The sequence below is a fragment of the Bos grunniens genome, chromosome 21, assembly GCF_055505025.1.
Source record: "Bos grunniens cultivar Pamir isolate PY7600 chromosome 21, Bosgru_T2T1.0, whole genome shotgun sequence".
NCBI classification, from domain to species: Eukaryota; Metazoa; Chordata; class Mammalia; order Artiodactyla; family Bovidae; genus Bos; species Bos grunniens.
In genome coordinates, this window is record NC_141185.1 from 18,886,355 (window position 1) to 18,903,001 (window position 16,647).

A 16,647-nucleotide genomic window follows, 5' to 3' on the forward strand; every position below is an offset into this window, starting at 1 on the left:
TATCCATGCGTATATACACGTACACACAGGTAAACAGGATTGCTCTGGGTACTTGAGTTGTCAGGAAACAGAATGAAGTCATTTGCTGGAAGTCAGAAACTAACTACATTGCATCTAAAGGTGTTACTTCGTTTCAGTTGTGCAGTGTGTGTGTCTGGCAGTGCCTTAGTGTGTGTGTGTGCACAGGTTTTATGTCTAGTGTAGTTAGGCTCCTGAACACAGATTCTAAGTGCCATCTTATGACTGACATTTTATAACTTCTCTTTGGATAGCTGGATATTTTTAACAGCCTGAGATGTGGAATGGTTAACAGATTAACCTACATTTTTCAAAGACAGTTTTCTAGATTTTTTAGTTTTAAGTAAATTTTTAAAAATGTAAACTATATATAGAGAGTTTATATTTATATATATATATATATATACACACACATATATATATATATATATCTCCAATGGAAAACTGGAGAAATGGGCATTTATAATGAAACATAAGACCTAAAATTATTAAAATCTCTGCCTTTGTTCTCCAGAAAAGCAATGAATCAATTTGGATTAATTACAATACACCTACCTTGATACTTTCTGAAATCCCAGTAGGAGATCTGTCTTCCCTTTCTGTTACACTGAAGAATAAAAATTTTCATAAAGCTGTTTAAATAGCTGTACTGCCCTCCCATAGAAGTGGGTGCACTTGTCATGGAAGAACTAGTTCCGTTATTATACAGCAATTTGTGATCCCTTAAGGTTTTGAACTACATAGATGTAAAATAGTATTGTTAGTTCCTACCATCATCACTTCACCATTCATACTTGAAGCAACTGAGGTTTCCACAAATCAGGCAACGTGCAGATTCTGTCATAGTAAAACATTTATTTGTTAAAGTGATATAGATTATTCAAGATTCTACAGTCTTAAATCATGGATGGCAATGTAACATGGATTGATACAGAACTCGATGCCAATGTAGGTTTTTTTCCTTTCCTTCTTTAAAAAAAATACTTGTAGGCCAGAAGAAAAAAAATTTGGTTTTAAAAGGGGATGAACCATGGTCTGATAGAGCCAGTTCTGCGGCATCAGAGACTTCTGCTTCGGCTCCTGTGGACAATTTCTTCTAGGATACCAGTTCAACAATAAGCCTTTGTGAATTGAACGATTTTTAAATTTTATCCAGTAAAAATATCAGTAGCAATTTTTTTCAGGAGAGAGAGAAGTGGTGCTCTTCAGATTAACTCCGGCCTCTGAAATGAAAGAAAAAGAAAAAAAAGAAAGAAAGAAAGAAAGAAAACACATAGCTAATAAGATTATTTTGCTAGTAATCTAGAAGTTACTGAACTGTAAGCAACCAGGCAGGAACTTATTGCTGCACAATACTAGGTATACATCTGGATGTTACTTAGACATGCCCATCAGCTCTTAAAATGTTTCTTGGTAACTTCAAATTGTTGAAAAATATTTTTAAAAATTTTATTTTAGAAAGGAACCTAAATGTATTAAGACTAAATAGTTATGCAACTCAGAACCAAAATTGAGGAATGGCATTCTTCATTGCTTTGATTTTCACATTTATATTCTCAAGATTAAAAATATATATATTTTATTCATTAATGCATGCCATTCAGGTTTTAACAAATATTCAAGCTGATTTTTAAGATATGAATATTGTAGATCAAATTTGTTCATCATATCTAAAACTTAAGTGATCTCTACTTTTTAATATATTCTTTTGGAAGCTTTGTGTCATATTAAGGTTTCATAAAATTTTTAATTACATATTTAATATAGTGAAGACTATTAGTTCTTCTTTATTAATTAATTCTTCAACTACAGGACAATAAAATAAATGTGAAAACTGAAATTTATTCACAAGCAAAGGAATTTCACAGTTAATATGATTTTGAAAGAAAATCATACAAAATCATTAAAAATTTTAAATAAACTGAAAATATTTTTTTTCCAATGAATGGGTTCTCAGGACTCATGGCTTTAAAATATATGTATAAATTCTATATTTAAAGATGGAAAAATTTTTGAGAAATATAGGATTTCATAATATGAAATAGAAGTAATTTTTCTCCTTTCCATTCAAGAACAACTACATATAATATCATTATTAACAAACTTTGGAATTATGGTTTATAAATAAGCTGCTAATTTTACAGATTAGGAAATAGCAATCAGATTTGGGAATGAGGACATGAATTGGTCTGCCCTGAATCTGCCATTATTGAAATGATGACATAATATAAGGCTGATTAAAAATTTTATAGGTGAGAGTCAAAATAACACTTTTTACTTATTAATAAAGAAACTCATAATGATTCCATAAATATTGAAATATGGAACAAAAATTACTAGAGTATCACAAAGGAAAAGCAAGATAGACTATAGTAATTATGATAAAATGTTATAAGAAATGAATATACTGAATTTGGGGTAGGTTCAGGATGTTTTGTCAATGGCCCTCATGTGACAGTGAAAGGATAGGATGCAAAACACTTTAGTCTTATTAACAGTTTTACAAATAAAAGGAGAAATTAAGGCTACCTCAACATTAAAAGAAGAAAAAACAAACTGACATCAAATGGATTTGGGCAACTGTTATTACTCTTATTCGTAATGTAATTAAGACCTATGAAAGGTTTTTCATCTCTAGTCAGGGCATCTAAAAAGAAGGAAATGATTTCTAAAGGTTATTGCTGACACTAGGGTTCTATACATATTTTTTCTGTTTTTCTATAATGTTCAAATAAATATGTCAAAAAGTATGGTTGAATTATTGTAAAAAAAAAAGTTAAATGTTTCTTACTAAGTGCCTATTCTCTTACTCTTTTTTAAATTTACTTGAAGGGAATATCATAGGCAAAAAAAAGTCCTACAGAACCAAGCATTTTATATCGGTCATTCTTGCTTAGAAAAAGAACATTGGAAAGACATCCGAATCATATACATACATGTGCTTTGCTGCTTGGTTCTTAGTTCACATGTTTTCCAAACTGTTTGTCCACAGTTATTTTAATACTGCTGTTTATTTCTAATCAACACTAGTAACTTTCCATGCACTTATGTATTAATAGTCTGTCTAAAAGAACTGGACTCTTTTCATGGTTACTGCATCTGTAGCAGAGATTTTATGACAAAGTTTAAGGTTTTTAAAAAATACTTGATTGATATATACTAAAAAGAAAGATCAGAAATCAAATGTATTGAAACCAGGAAACAACTGTCTTAAAGACTGGCACCAGCAGTCACAGAATAGTGGCATCTACTGTACACACTGAAACACACACACAAAATACACATTTGTTGGTCTGAATACAAGAAATACTTACAATTTTTTTTTTCCTTAAAGGCATTTTCAGTATAAATGCAAATGAATTAACTGCTTTTACTTAACTGCCAAACACATCGTATCAATTGTTCTACCTGATTCATTTTAAGCATAACAGTATTTTCAAACACAAGGCTAATTTATATGTGCCTATGTACTTACAGCGGAGAAGGAAACAGCAACCCACTCTAGTATTCATGCCTGGAAAATCCCATGGACCGAGGAGCCTGGTGGGCTACAATCCATGGGGTCACAAAGAGTCGGACACGACTGAGTGACTTTTGTGTATATTTAATTACAGGGTAATTATCACTGATTCTGCCAATGATTCCTTTCCCCTTTGCTCTCAACTCATCTTAGTGTAATTGGAATCTTATGGTTTATTATAGAAGGATTGTACGTGTTACATTAAATATTTTAAGCTCACTCTGTTTCTATTCACGTATAGGAAAAGTCTTAAGGAATAAAATTGACACCAGACATATTCTAATGGAAATGAAATAAATCTTAAAAAAACAGTCATCTTAGCAGTTACCTCAGTGTAAAGAAGAGCACCCAAACCCCTTACGGGGCAAAACATTTCCACCCTCTCTGCTCCTTCCTACGAGAGCTTGATGCTATGTTACGGATGGTGGTATGATCAGTTTAATACTGTCACCTAGGAAACATCTTTTTAAATTAAAAAAATGTGTCAAGTTTCTTCTTTTTTTTGGCTTATATTATTGTCTGATATTAAGGGACATTTTAATTAAGTTTAATGCAATAGGCCAATGATTGGGAAACACATTTTGCCACTGGGCAGAAAAAGACATGTATGTTAACATCCTGCAGGAAATATAAACTTAAGCTAAAATGGTATAATCTTCTTCATCCCACTAGCACCCTCCACTGCCAGCCAGAAAAAAAAAAGAAGAAGAAACTACGAGCACAAGGAATCTCTGCCAGCTCTCTACCTCGTTTCATTCACAAGGTGAAGTGGCGCCGACAGTGTGAAAGGCCGTGAGAAGACTCAGAGCCCACAGGTCACAGTCTCTTCACAGGGACATTGCTGCTTGGTTGTGCTGACAGCTGCAGAAATGATAGGCCTGCTGTTGCCGGAATCATTTATCAAATACCAAGAATAGTTACACTGAGGTCATATGGTGACTTAAATCTGATAACAGAAATGTAGCAGGAAATTGGGTGGTGAGTAAATGATGTATTGCCACTAAATTTTGTTAAAACTCTTCCTTGCCTGAGGGTTTATTTTTCTTGCTAATGCTTGTAGAAAGAAAAAAAAATACCCAAAGCATGGAAATAAAGTTGCTTTGACATTATGTTTCAACAAAGGAAGACTAAGCATAAAATTTTAAAAGTAGGTGACATATCCTACATACGAAATCTAATACAAACATACATACGTACATAAGAATTTACTACATACAGAAATGACAAATCACTGAAAGATCATGCACCACAGTAGTATTTATGTCTGGGTGGTGGGTTATGACAGATTTACATTTTTTTAAAATTTTAAACTATATTTTCCAAAGTTCTCAAATTAATATTATTTTAGCACAGAGAAGTCATTATTAGAAATCTTACATACTTATCACATTGGCAAACCTTTTGCTATCTTGAGTAGCACATAAATTCCCAAGGAGATTACTTTTCTCTAAATTTGACTTCTAACACTGTGGTAAAATAAAGAAATAAACACAATGATATGTAACATGCCCCACGAAAAACGAATACTTGAGAAATTGCTTCAGTTGGTAATTGAAAGATGACCAGATTGACTTTCCTATCAAATCTTGATAGAACAGTTAGCCCCATCCTGGATCATGCTTCTCATAGAGAAACCTTGACTTTTTAAACCCTTTCTACGGATATTCTCTTTCAGAACAGCTGGGTGTCCAAAGTTGCATGATAATTCAACATTTTCAAATCAAAGATGGGGGAGAGAGGGAAGGAACAAGCGAAGAGGAAAGAGAGGAAGGAAAGAGAGGGAAGGTGGTAGAAAACTGAGGCACCTTCATGCAGGTCAGTTCAGTTCTACTAACACCAAGTACATGAAAGACACTCTGCTATTGATTGTTTCCAGCGAGCCATCTGTTTGCTTTTTTGCAGCTTAGGAATGGAATTCTAATTTCAATTAAGAAATGATGCATGAAAAACGTTTTGTTTGATTTGGGATGGAATTCTTTAGGGGAAACCCTTAAGGATAGTCCAAGTGATTGTTATCTTTTAAATAAGACATGGATCAAAAAAAGATCCTTATTTTTACTGTCAACAAATAAATCAATGAATTTTTCTATGAACCTTTAAAAACAGAGTATTTTTTTTTCCTGTGCCAAATCTTAAGCAAATGGCTGATGCATCCAGCTGTTTGAACAGATTGCTAAAATACCATTTTGCTCTGGAAACACACTTTCTGATCCAATTAAAATGCAGGAATCAAATACTCATTTGAAACTTCCAAAAAAAAGAGAAAGAAAGAAAAGAAAACCACGAAGAGTAATCGGTTGCTGACAAAAGGAATACCATGAATATTTCATGGATAGTCTTTTGCTCCATTTTATAGTGGCTACATTCATTTTAGATAACAGTGAAACACTTCTGTTCATCCACTTTCGGTGAAGCACAATATTTCATCTCAGCTTCTATTATGTGGAGGTCAAGGATATGAGTGAATATATTCCTATCAAGCTACTGTCTTCACGTTTAGAAATATTTATAAAAGTACACATGATACCATGCGTGACTACAAAAGTGACTCCAAAATTACATTGGTATTCCCTTCATTCTTACAATACGAATCAGAAGTATTCAGTTAACCAAAAATCTGTCTACATTTAGGAACTGGAAATTCATTTAACCAAACTAAACTTCAGGGTTTACCATTGAGCACTGAGTAAGTTTTAATGGAAAATGTCAACAACTTGCATAAACTAGCAAAACAAAAATTAAAAATTCGTTTATAAAATAATATACCCACTTAAGTACTGAAGCATGTGACAGATAACAAGAATCTCACCTGTGTTTCCTGGACAATCTGGTCAACATTAGTCGGCAAAGCATCTGGGAATAAAATTTTCAGCGTCATAAACAATTCATTTTTTATGAAACAGACCTTATAATACTTCTCAATGAAACCTTGGTAAGATTCATCTTAAAGGTTTATCTACACTTCTTTTTTGTAATAACTCACTAGTTCTTGGGTTAATTATAATTGACTTTTATAATACTTTATAGTTCTCTATGGCTATTCCCTGATACATAATACCATAAAGGCAGAATTTTTAAAAATACTGTTCTAGTTACTAAAATGAGTAATTATCAGTGGAATGCACTTTTATGTAATTATGGAATGCACTTTTCCCTGCAAGAGTTTAATGAGAAAATCAGACTTCTATTCATTTTTCTTACTCAAAGTTAACTTCAACCACATTGCTGCATATGATTAATATGGAAAGATACATCAAGGAAAACAATCCAGAGCAGGAAATGTAGTTTTATCTTATTTTATACACTATGTATAAAATAATCATTTACAATATAAACCATTATTCAATAATCCCAAAGATAATAGCATGCTTTGCCAAATACCATTTATATTTATATAAAACCATGTAGCTTTATATAGAACAGTAATGTTCTAAATGCAAACATTCTGCCTTTAAATATCCATATGCATATTCCAATTTGCTATAAATGCTTAATACCATTAAATAGCCCTGTAGAGTACACATTCTATTTATTTCCCACATGTCGCATTTTAAAGTCAATACTCTAGTTTTAAGAAGGGACAAAGTATAAGAAAAAATTAGGTGTCTGAGGAATATGTCATTCTAAGTGCTCACAGCTGACTGTGATGAGAATAGTACAAAACAATCTTTTGATAAAACCTCCAGCATAAATATTCATAAAAATTTGCAATGATCTCTGGAGATTAGGTTTTACATGAAAGCAATTGTTTGTATTATACAGAAAAAATAATTAGGAAATTATATTATGGTAGAGCCCCCAGAATATATTTCATAAGCCCCTTCATGTTATTAGAATAATTATTTATTGGACACATTTTGGGCTTCCCAGGTGGCAACAGTGGTAAAGAACCCTCCTGCCAAAGCAGGAGACAAAAGAGAAGTGGGTTTGATCCCTGGGTCGGGAAGATTACTGGGAGGAGGACATGGCAACCCACTCCAGTACTCTTGCCTGAAGAATCACATGGATAGAGGAGCCTGGCAGGCTAAAGTCCACGGGGTTGCAGAGTCAGACATGACTGAAGTGACTTAGAATGCACGGACGTATTTTGGGGGCAGAATCACAATAGATGTCTAGTTCAAGTCTCAGGCAAGAATAATGTACATCCAGTTTCAAACATTACATGAAAGAGACTTCACAGCTTTCCCCTAAATGCATTTGAAGATAATTTTCTTGTTGTTTTAAAATTCATGAACTGTAACAGTCACCTATTGAAGAAGAATGAACTAGATCAGCTGTATAGATGCCTATCATTCAGATGTTCAGAAAAATATATTTGTACTAGAGTTTATAATCCATTGTAATCTGATAGATAGCAAGTATAGTTTGGACAGCTGTTCTGGGAGAAGTTCTCTGATAGCTGGACCACTTTAATCTTATTACATTAATTACAGTAGGACTCAGATTTACAATCTAAAAGGGTTAAGTATATGCGTGCATATACATATCTGCACACATATATATGCAAAACGTATGTAGACATATAAGCATATGTAGCATATGTATTTCACTTGATGGTAACTTTAGATTACTTAAACTTTAAAATACTGTAATTATCCTAAATTTTAACTTTGAAATAACTGAAACAAATCAGAAGACAATGGTACACTGATTATTTTGTTGTATTGAGTATTTGTAATATTTGATGAAATTGCAGATGGATTAACATTATCTTAAAGAAGTAATTTCATATTTTATTCCCAGAACTGTTAGTGTCTATGCCCCTCTTCAGATAATTCCATTTGTTTAGGATGACTTGATCCCTGTAATGTGTTTACTATTCTTTATTCTGTACTGCTACAAGAGGGATGCTTTCTGTTGCAAAAAAAAAAAAAAAAAGCAAATCTGATAAAACCAATTGTATTTGTAATCCCAGCATGTAAATTTATCTAGCACGGGAGGGAAAGAACTGAGTGATCTGAAAGACAGAGCTCTGAGACTATTACAAAATTCCAGTCACTAATTTTGGTTGTTTTCGTTCGTGTAGTTCGTGAAATTTTAAAAGTGAGATAATTTTTATCCATATATTTACCTCAGCTAACATTTAACTCAAAAACATTATACGGTGAATTGTCATTTTTATTAATATTATCATCGTTATTATTATGTTTTATTACGAACTGAGGAGGAGGAGAAGAAAAATAATCCTTTTTCCATCTGATGCCCCTTCAATCCTTTCCCCAAACACTTCACACACACACACACAAGCATCTGCAACACTTTGGAAGTGCAAAGCCTGGACTCTTCCTGAGACTCAAGAGAAGGATAAGCAATGGGAAGAGGGCACAGTCTTCACTTTGTCTAATATTAACGAGCTCTGCTTGATACCATTATAAAATGGGATTGGAATCCTGCCACACCAAGAAGAAAATGGACTCGTATCTGCAGTTTTCTTTGAAAAAAATGACCATTTACCTTTGCGATTCTTGTACAATAAGACGCTTTATGAATTTGAAATTTTTTAAACTATGGGGATTTTAATGATTGTTTTTAAGTTTGTTATTGTGAATAAACATAGGAGGAAATACTAAATTTTAGGAAGCAAAAGGCTATTGATGTGAATTTTGTTGTAATTTTTTATTAATGTGTTAGTTTTATAAACGAAATATTAATTTCTTTTTAGTAATACAAGCTATTAAAATAGTTAAAATTTAGTTTGGAAGTACTTTCTGAGGGTTTAAGGTAAAGCAGAAAACGTTGGGTTGGCCAAAAGATTCATTCAGGTGATTCCATTATATCTTAAGGGAAAAACTGAACAAACATTTTGGCCATTCCAATACTTCATGGAAAAAAGATAAGAGATTCCTGTGGACAGGTGGAAGATACTTAATTTTAAAAAATTCTTTAAAAAAAAAAAAATTCTTTAAATTCTTGTGGAGAAAGTATGTATCATTCAGATAGTAAAACTGTTGAGTCTATAGGTAGCTCACAACAGCTCAAAAATTTATATTCTAAAGCTTTTTTAGTGGACTGTATTAGCAAAGCAGCTAAAATCAAGTGCCTAAAAGCATAAAAAAGCTTACTGTGACCTCAACTATTCAAAAATGTATAAAATACACTGTCTTCAGCAAAGGTGTTACTATATCTAATTTAAAATTATCATATTTAATGCACCTCTGTGTAAATCTATTTGCAAGCTAAAAGTAAATGATATTCATCAAACCAAAGTTTGTTTCTTTTTAGGATTTTGAAGTTGCTTTGAATGTTGTATACTTTTTTCAATAAAGGCCTATTTTAACAGTGGTTTGACATTTTCAAATTGGAGGACAATTATCCAAAACAAAAAGCAACACAGGAATACATAAAATTTAAGAAATGTTTAGAGTAAATATCTGTAAATATATTATTTGTCAGTTTGTTCGTGAACAAGCTGAAACCATAGCATAAAATGGCTAAAAATTAAAGAAAAATAATTAAGAACAGAGAAGCAAAAACAACATATACAACCTATACACAGTCAGCAATGACAAACACCAAAACCATATGCTATGGATCACATATACGAAGTTGGTTAAATAAGGAATGTAAGAAATGACACAAAGAAAAACAAGAGGGACAGAATTTCTTGCTTATAGTAGTATATTATCTGGATCACAAATTATTATGCTAATTAATTAAAATTCTGAATACTGAGCCTTCTTCCCTGGCTCCATTCACTTACTAATTCATCTATCCATTTGCTCATTCATTCATCTGAATAACTACTGTGTTTAAGATATTATACCAGGTATCTTTAATCACCCCCCATCCTTCCCAAGGATTTTCTTTCAGCCACTTCACACTGAAACGGCCCTGAGCAAAACATTTTCATATACTTATCAACAAAACCAAGTAACATCTGACCCTCTTGATACGCTAATTTTTGTTCACATCGTTGGTTCAAATAAAACCTTTTAAAAGACAAGAACACAGGCCTTCTTATCATTTCCAGAATAAGTGTTCAAGCATTTGGTTAATTCACCCTAAAAACAGTCTTGTAAGAGCAATAACAATTTAAATAGTTTCAATGGCTTTAGTCAAAGAGAATAAATTTCACATGGTTAGGTATTATGCCATTCTAAATGTTTATGAGAAATAAAAGATATTCAATTAAAGTTCCATTAGAAACATAAGCAGGAAAATTGATTTTTAAAAATGCAAACAACCGGAAAATAGAATATATGTTAAGTTAATTGGTATCTTGGAGTAGATACACTAAGCTGCTGCCTGTTTTGCATGATTGCAGCACCACCCTGACCACAACCTTGTTTGGGGATTCATTTCTTTAAGTCTTGAAAAATTTTTGTATATTCAGGATATTTTAAAACCATGAAGGCATAAACTAGGAAAGGTAAAAATAATATGCTTTTTGTCAATCAGCGCTTTGTGAAGAAATAAGTAATTGATGATAACTAAAATTGTTTAGTTGAAATTAGTGCATTATTACAGAATAGTGTTGAAAATACATTTCACTTTGAGTAATGCTTTGATTTTACAAAATAATTTCACACAGTGATATAATTTATTACTTACAAGAGCTGTATTCCTGACCCAGGAAGGCCAATTACATTTTAGAGGTGGGAAAGACAAACTTTAGAAAGAGAAGCAGGGCATAGAAGACATTCAGGAAACACCTAAGGTAGTGAAAAACTGTTAGACAAATTTTTTAAAGACTAACTCAGAAAGTTCTAACTGCTTTAACCTAATTCACTTTTGAATGTCATAACGATATATTATGTATAAAATGTGCCTTGGTAAAGTCAAAACACCTTCATATGTGCAGGCAGATGCATGTGACTTAAATTTTATAAATGTTTCCAGTAAGAGGAAATTAAACTAATGATGAACATTCCTCACCTGTGTTTTAAACAGTATTTCAAGTAATCTGAAATAGTTAATAAATTTATACTCTGTCTTTAACTTACTTCCAGGGAATACTTTATATAAAGTACATATCTCATTATGTTATGGCTAAAATTATTTTGTGCGAGTTCCCATGATTCGTATTCTCAAATAAATAAATATACAAACAACAAAAAAAGCAACAATAATAATTAAAAAAACCTAAAACCCTATTTCGGAGAATGTAATGGCACTCCACTCCAGTACTCTTGCCTGGAAAATCCCATGGATGGAGGAGCCTGATAGGCTGCAGTCCATGGGGTCACTAAGAGTCGGGCACGACTGAGCGACTTCACTTTCACTTTTCACTTTCATGCATTGGAGAAGAAAATGGCAACCCACTCCAGTGTTCTGGCCTGGAGAATCCCAGGGAGCCTGGTGGGCTGCCGTCTATGGGGTCGCACAGAGTTGGACACGACTGAAGCAACTTAGCAGCAGCAGCAGCAAAGCCCTATTTACTGCTCTTTAGTAAAACATCATCAGGTTACAATATAATACTGTAGAAATTTTGAAGAGTAGTTGGAGCATTTTTTCCATAGACCTTGATTTCAGTGACTGTCCAAGAATGCCATATTATTAAGGAACAATATTATTGTCTGACTAAATTAAAAATGCTTTTTTAAATGATTCCCACTAAGCTATATAATTTCTAATTAAATTTCACCATGTTTTGATTCAAATAATAAATACATTTACTCTAAGAGATAAACATTCAAATTCAGAATTACAGAGCAAAAGGGAAAAATAAAACTACTATCTAGTTAATGAACAATGACTTTATATTGCTTATAAATAGAATAAGAACTCCATTAGAAGATTTTTATTTTACTTGGTGATAAAAATAAATATACCTTTGATAAAGGCAGTTTTGTATTTTTGTCTCTCTACTTAACTTGCATTAAGAAAAATATAAATATAAAGTTCATTCATTCAGCAAATGTGTACTGAATGAAAGAAAACACCTTCATACTCCCAGGCAGATCCATATGACTTAAAACTGGCCTGTGACTTAAAACTGAATTGACTTTTTTTGATAAATGAAAAATCAATTGCATGTTCTTCTGCTTCCCACTGAAAAAACAGTGTCATGGATGAGAACATACCACAAAACCATTAAGGCACCTGAACTAAGAATGTTGTTTAGAAGGGAACTTATTTTAACACTGTCTGGGTATACTCAATTGGATATTTTATTATAAATAACATAACAACGCAGTGTTGTTCTTGAAAATATTTGCCTAAAAACAAATGCCACTGTCATTGAAAGAAAATATACAAGCTACTCATTGAAAAATATCAATCATCCATAGGCGGTAATTTGTAAGACTGGAGGAAATACAATTATTTATGCAAGACTTCTTTTTTCCTATGACAACTTTCATTTTGTGGTCTGCTACTGCAGAACCTGGAAGCCGATCCTCAATGGGGAAGGCACAGCAGTCAGCTTTTTCCCTAAACAATTTAAAATATATGACCTTCATATACATATATATGTGTATATATATATACATACATATATATATACACACATATACATATGTATGAAGTAACTATACCTTATTGGGTTTATATGCCACGGCTCTATTAGCCATGAATCAGAGAGACAAGACTGGCATGTCAAATTCCAATTTCCTATGTGAGTTCTTGAAAAAAAAAATTTCATTAAAAAGAAATAATAGGTTACACAGTGCTTTCCAATATCCACTCAGAATTTGAAAGAGTTGCTTTTCCACTATGCCCATCAGAATTGCTGGACTGAATTAACATCGCATTCATAGACATGCTTCTTTTAGAAAACAGTCCACAGGTGTTCGGTGAGTTAATGTAACAATTGTATTCCTTTAACTCTCCATTCAGGGAGTACCTGTGTCTTGCTCTGGCTCTCTCAGCAGGCAGAGTGAGAAACTTACTTGGCTTTGAATGTGCTCTTTTAGATGCGGGCCCCTCAGAATCGGGAGGTCGACTAGCTAACTGCAAGGCAGTTGAGTTGTTCCTGTTCACGTTTTGGGACTCAACGTTTGTGACGGCTTCACTCTGTGGTTCGGCACCTGGTTTTGTGCCAGTCTTTCTTTTCTGCTTTTGGGACACAGACGTGCTTGAAGTCCAGGTAGGAGGCAAAGCAGAGGTAGTGGTAGAGGAGTCCTGACTTGAACACGTTTCTGACGGTTGTATCACATTGTCATTGGCAACTTTACAACACTGGGCACTCTCTTCGTGCCCCACAGCTTGTTTGGACACAGACTGGGGCAGCGTGCCACTGCAGCCTTGTATTTGAGCCCCGTTTGTTTGAGAGTAGACGTTGCTGACCTTGGTAACCTTGTGTTGCCCATTATTGTTACAAACCTTATACCGGATCATTAGAATGATGATGAAAACCAGCACAGATGCTACAATGATTCCACCAATAATAATAATCATGGTGCCTCCCAGAAACTGGGACTGCATGAAATGGCACCGCACGTAATCCTGTTCCGTAGTAAACTGGATGCACCCCACGACTCTTGTGGCAGTGAGGGAAGTGATGCCATCATCATATATTGCCAAGACACACAAGTCATACATAGTTCCAGCAGCCAGGTTATTGACAAGAAAAGTTTTGCTCGTAGGAGGTATCATTCTGAGGGACAATGGAATTTGTGTTAATATTAAAAACACAACAGATATACACACACAGTCATTATGACTTCAGTTCTGTTTCATTTCAGTACTCATTAAGATAAGCACATTTATAACAGATACGAAATATGAGAAAATGATCTGATCTTATATTTACCCACTTAAAATGGCAAAAAGTCATTGTTGGATTCTGCATTATATTAATGGTTCCTGCACCATGGCTTGACAAGCTTACTAATTACATTGCTTGGCAAAGCAGAACTCCTAATAAAAGCCACTGCTAAAAAATCATTTATGACAAATTGCTTTTGAAAGGTGTGACTGTGACATTATCTGACTACTAAACAAATCCATTTAGCACTTACAACACCTCTGTGACTAAAAGCCAATTTGAAGGAAGGGAAAACACTGACAATCACATTAGAAAGCAGATTGGAAATGCAATTCAGAGTATTTATTTTCCAAATCAGTTATAAGCTACTATGGAATGGTACCCAGTAAATCTATCTTTAATAACTAAGATAATTACTAAACTTAAAGTACTTTATTCAACCCCCTCTTATATCTTCAACACTTGGGTCCCAGTATGTTTCTATTTATTAAACGAGGTTGATGAAAATGCATGAGAAATATTATTCTAGAATCATGAAAAGGGCAGAACTGTTGAACCAGAACATAAATCCCTTATCTTCCCCATTGTGGGCTTATGAAATTGTTTTCAGAACACGATTTGTAAATTTGGATACGAGTTTAGGACATCTTTGGATCCACTGTATCACAAAAGTCTTCTGTGGATCCTATTCTCCACTGCTTTTTTCCTCCTCCTTAGCAACCATATATGACTAAGATTTAATTTGGAAAAAAGGCTTGAAACTCTATTTTTTCTCTGAAAGAGTTTGAGAAATTTCAAGACTTGGCAATGGTAATCTGTTATATCTAAACAATGTGTTCTAAATGTACTGAGAAAATTTTAGGTCAGTGTATGTATTTGTTGAAATCACTACCAGTTAGTGAGTGCGTGAGAAATACTAGAGAATTACTAGTGAGAGTAATTACTAGTAAAAATGAGAATTACTAGGCACTTTATATGTATTATTTCATTTTTACAAGGACAGTATGAGGCAGGCATTATCACTTCTATACATGTGACAAACATTAGGGTCAGGAATTCAAGCACTTTCCTCAGGGTCATAGAGAATTTACTTGTCATGGCAGGATTAAAATCTTAGAGCTTGGCAAACAGAAACTGACCTATTTCACAGAGCTAATGTTTACAGTATACAGATTATTTAGCAGCTACAGGAAAGAAAGGGGTAGGAGTGTATGCTCATCTTTGACTATGGGTTAAATGATCCACAGCCTAAGTGGAAAGCTGAGTATGAAAACAGTAAACTAATTTATGCTAATATACATACATCATAGTCTATATCCCAGTATACTTATTTATTTTTTTGTTTTTTTATTTTTTTTTATATCCCAGTATATTTAGTGATGAGAGATACATTAGAAAACATTTAGACTAATCTCTTCCTTTTAAAGATGAGAAAATTAAAACTCAGCCAGGTAGAACCTTGCCCAGGATTGGTCACATGGCTAGTTAGAGCAGTTTTGTTTTTTCCTACCAGCCCATGCTAATTTTTAAAAAAAAATTTTCTCTCATTTCCATAAATAAGTGAAAATCAAATTACCTTCAAGAATTCATCTGGGTGTGTAAGAACTGATTTGATTTCAGAAAAGCTTGAAGGCTATATATATATATATATACATATACATATGTGTTTTAAAGCCATAATTTTTCATCATTTCCTAGGAGTAACAGTAGTCTATAATCACAAGTGAAATTATATGAAAAGGTAAAAATGTGTATTTCCAACTGAAAATTGGACCAGATGTGACTATAAATCAATGAGGCTGAACTTCAGAAAAACATACCAGAAATTCTTTAAGCCAGATGCAAAGTCTCCACCAATGTCCTTAACCAGAGATTATCTACTTAACTCCACTGATTCACTGCTCAAAATACTTATAAATTTTCCCTTTGGAACTGTCTTAAGAACCAGTGTATATGAAGCACCACACACACACACATAACTCAACCAGTCAAAAATCAGTCTCATTATTTTATAGTTACATCCTATTTCTGACCAAAAATGGCAATACCCATCTTGATCACCCACCTTATTCACAAGACTTGGCTCCAAATGGCTTTTGCTTGTTTCCAAATTTCAAATTCACCCTCAAAAGACGAAGATTTGCCACCACTGAGGATATTCAAAATAGTATGACGAAGGTTCTAAAGATAATTCCAAAAGTGCTTTGAGCAATGGCAGCGTTATTGGGATAATGGTATAGCCTCCCAACAGGACTTCCTTGAAGGAAAGAACACTCATGTGGATGTGTAAGTTCTGGTATGTTTTTGAATTTTTAAAATAAATCAATCTTGTTCTCTGATAGTCACATCTCTTAGATGAGGGGAAGAAAGTAGGTAAGCATAATATTAAAGATAAATTTGAACTCACTGAAAATAACACCATTCAAAATATTTCCCCACATGTATTCACCTTTCATGAGCC

General features: G+C 33.3%; 1 protein-coding gene across 5 annotated transcripts in view; it reads right to left on the bottom strand.

Moving 5' to 3' along the window:
• Window positions 1–853: 853 nt before the first annotated feature.
• The window catches only part of LRFN5 (leucine rich repeat and fibronectin type III domain containing 5), a 320,973-nt gene continuing 305,179 nt past the window's right edge, over window positions 854–16,647 (bottom strand). Inside the window, exons 1-4 of one of the 5 annotated variants that reach the window (XM_086365218.1) lie at window positions 16,252–16,373; window positions 13,369–14,075; window positions 6,348–6,391; window positions 854–1,241 (exon numbers count right to left, since the gene is read on the bottom strand). In XM_086365218.1, coding sequence (XP_086221344.1) covers window positions 1,224–1,241; window positions 6,348–6,391; window positions 13,369–14,074 — 768 coding nt within the window. In that variant the 5' untranslated portion in view covers window position 14,075; window positions 16,252–16,373 and the 3' untranslated portion in view covers window positions 854–1,223. Of the gene's footprint in view, window positions 1,242–6,347; window positions 6,392–12,626; window positions 14,076–16,251; window positions 16,374–16,647 lie in introns of those variants that run through there. The other 4 variants (XM_086365216.1, XM_086365217.1, XR_015150321.1 and 1 more) reach the window with 4 other exon arrangements.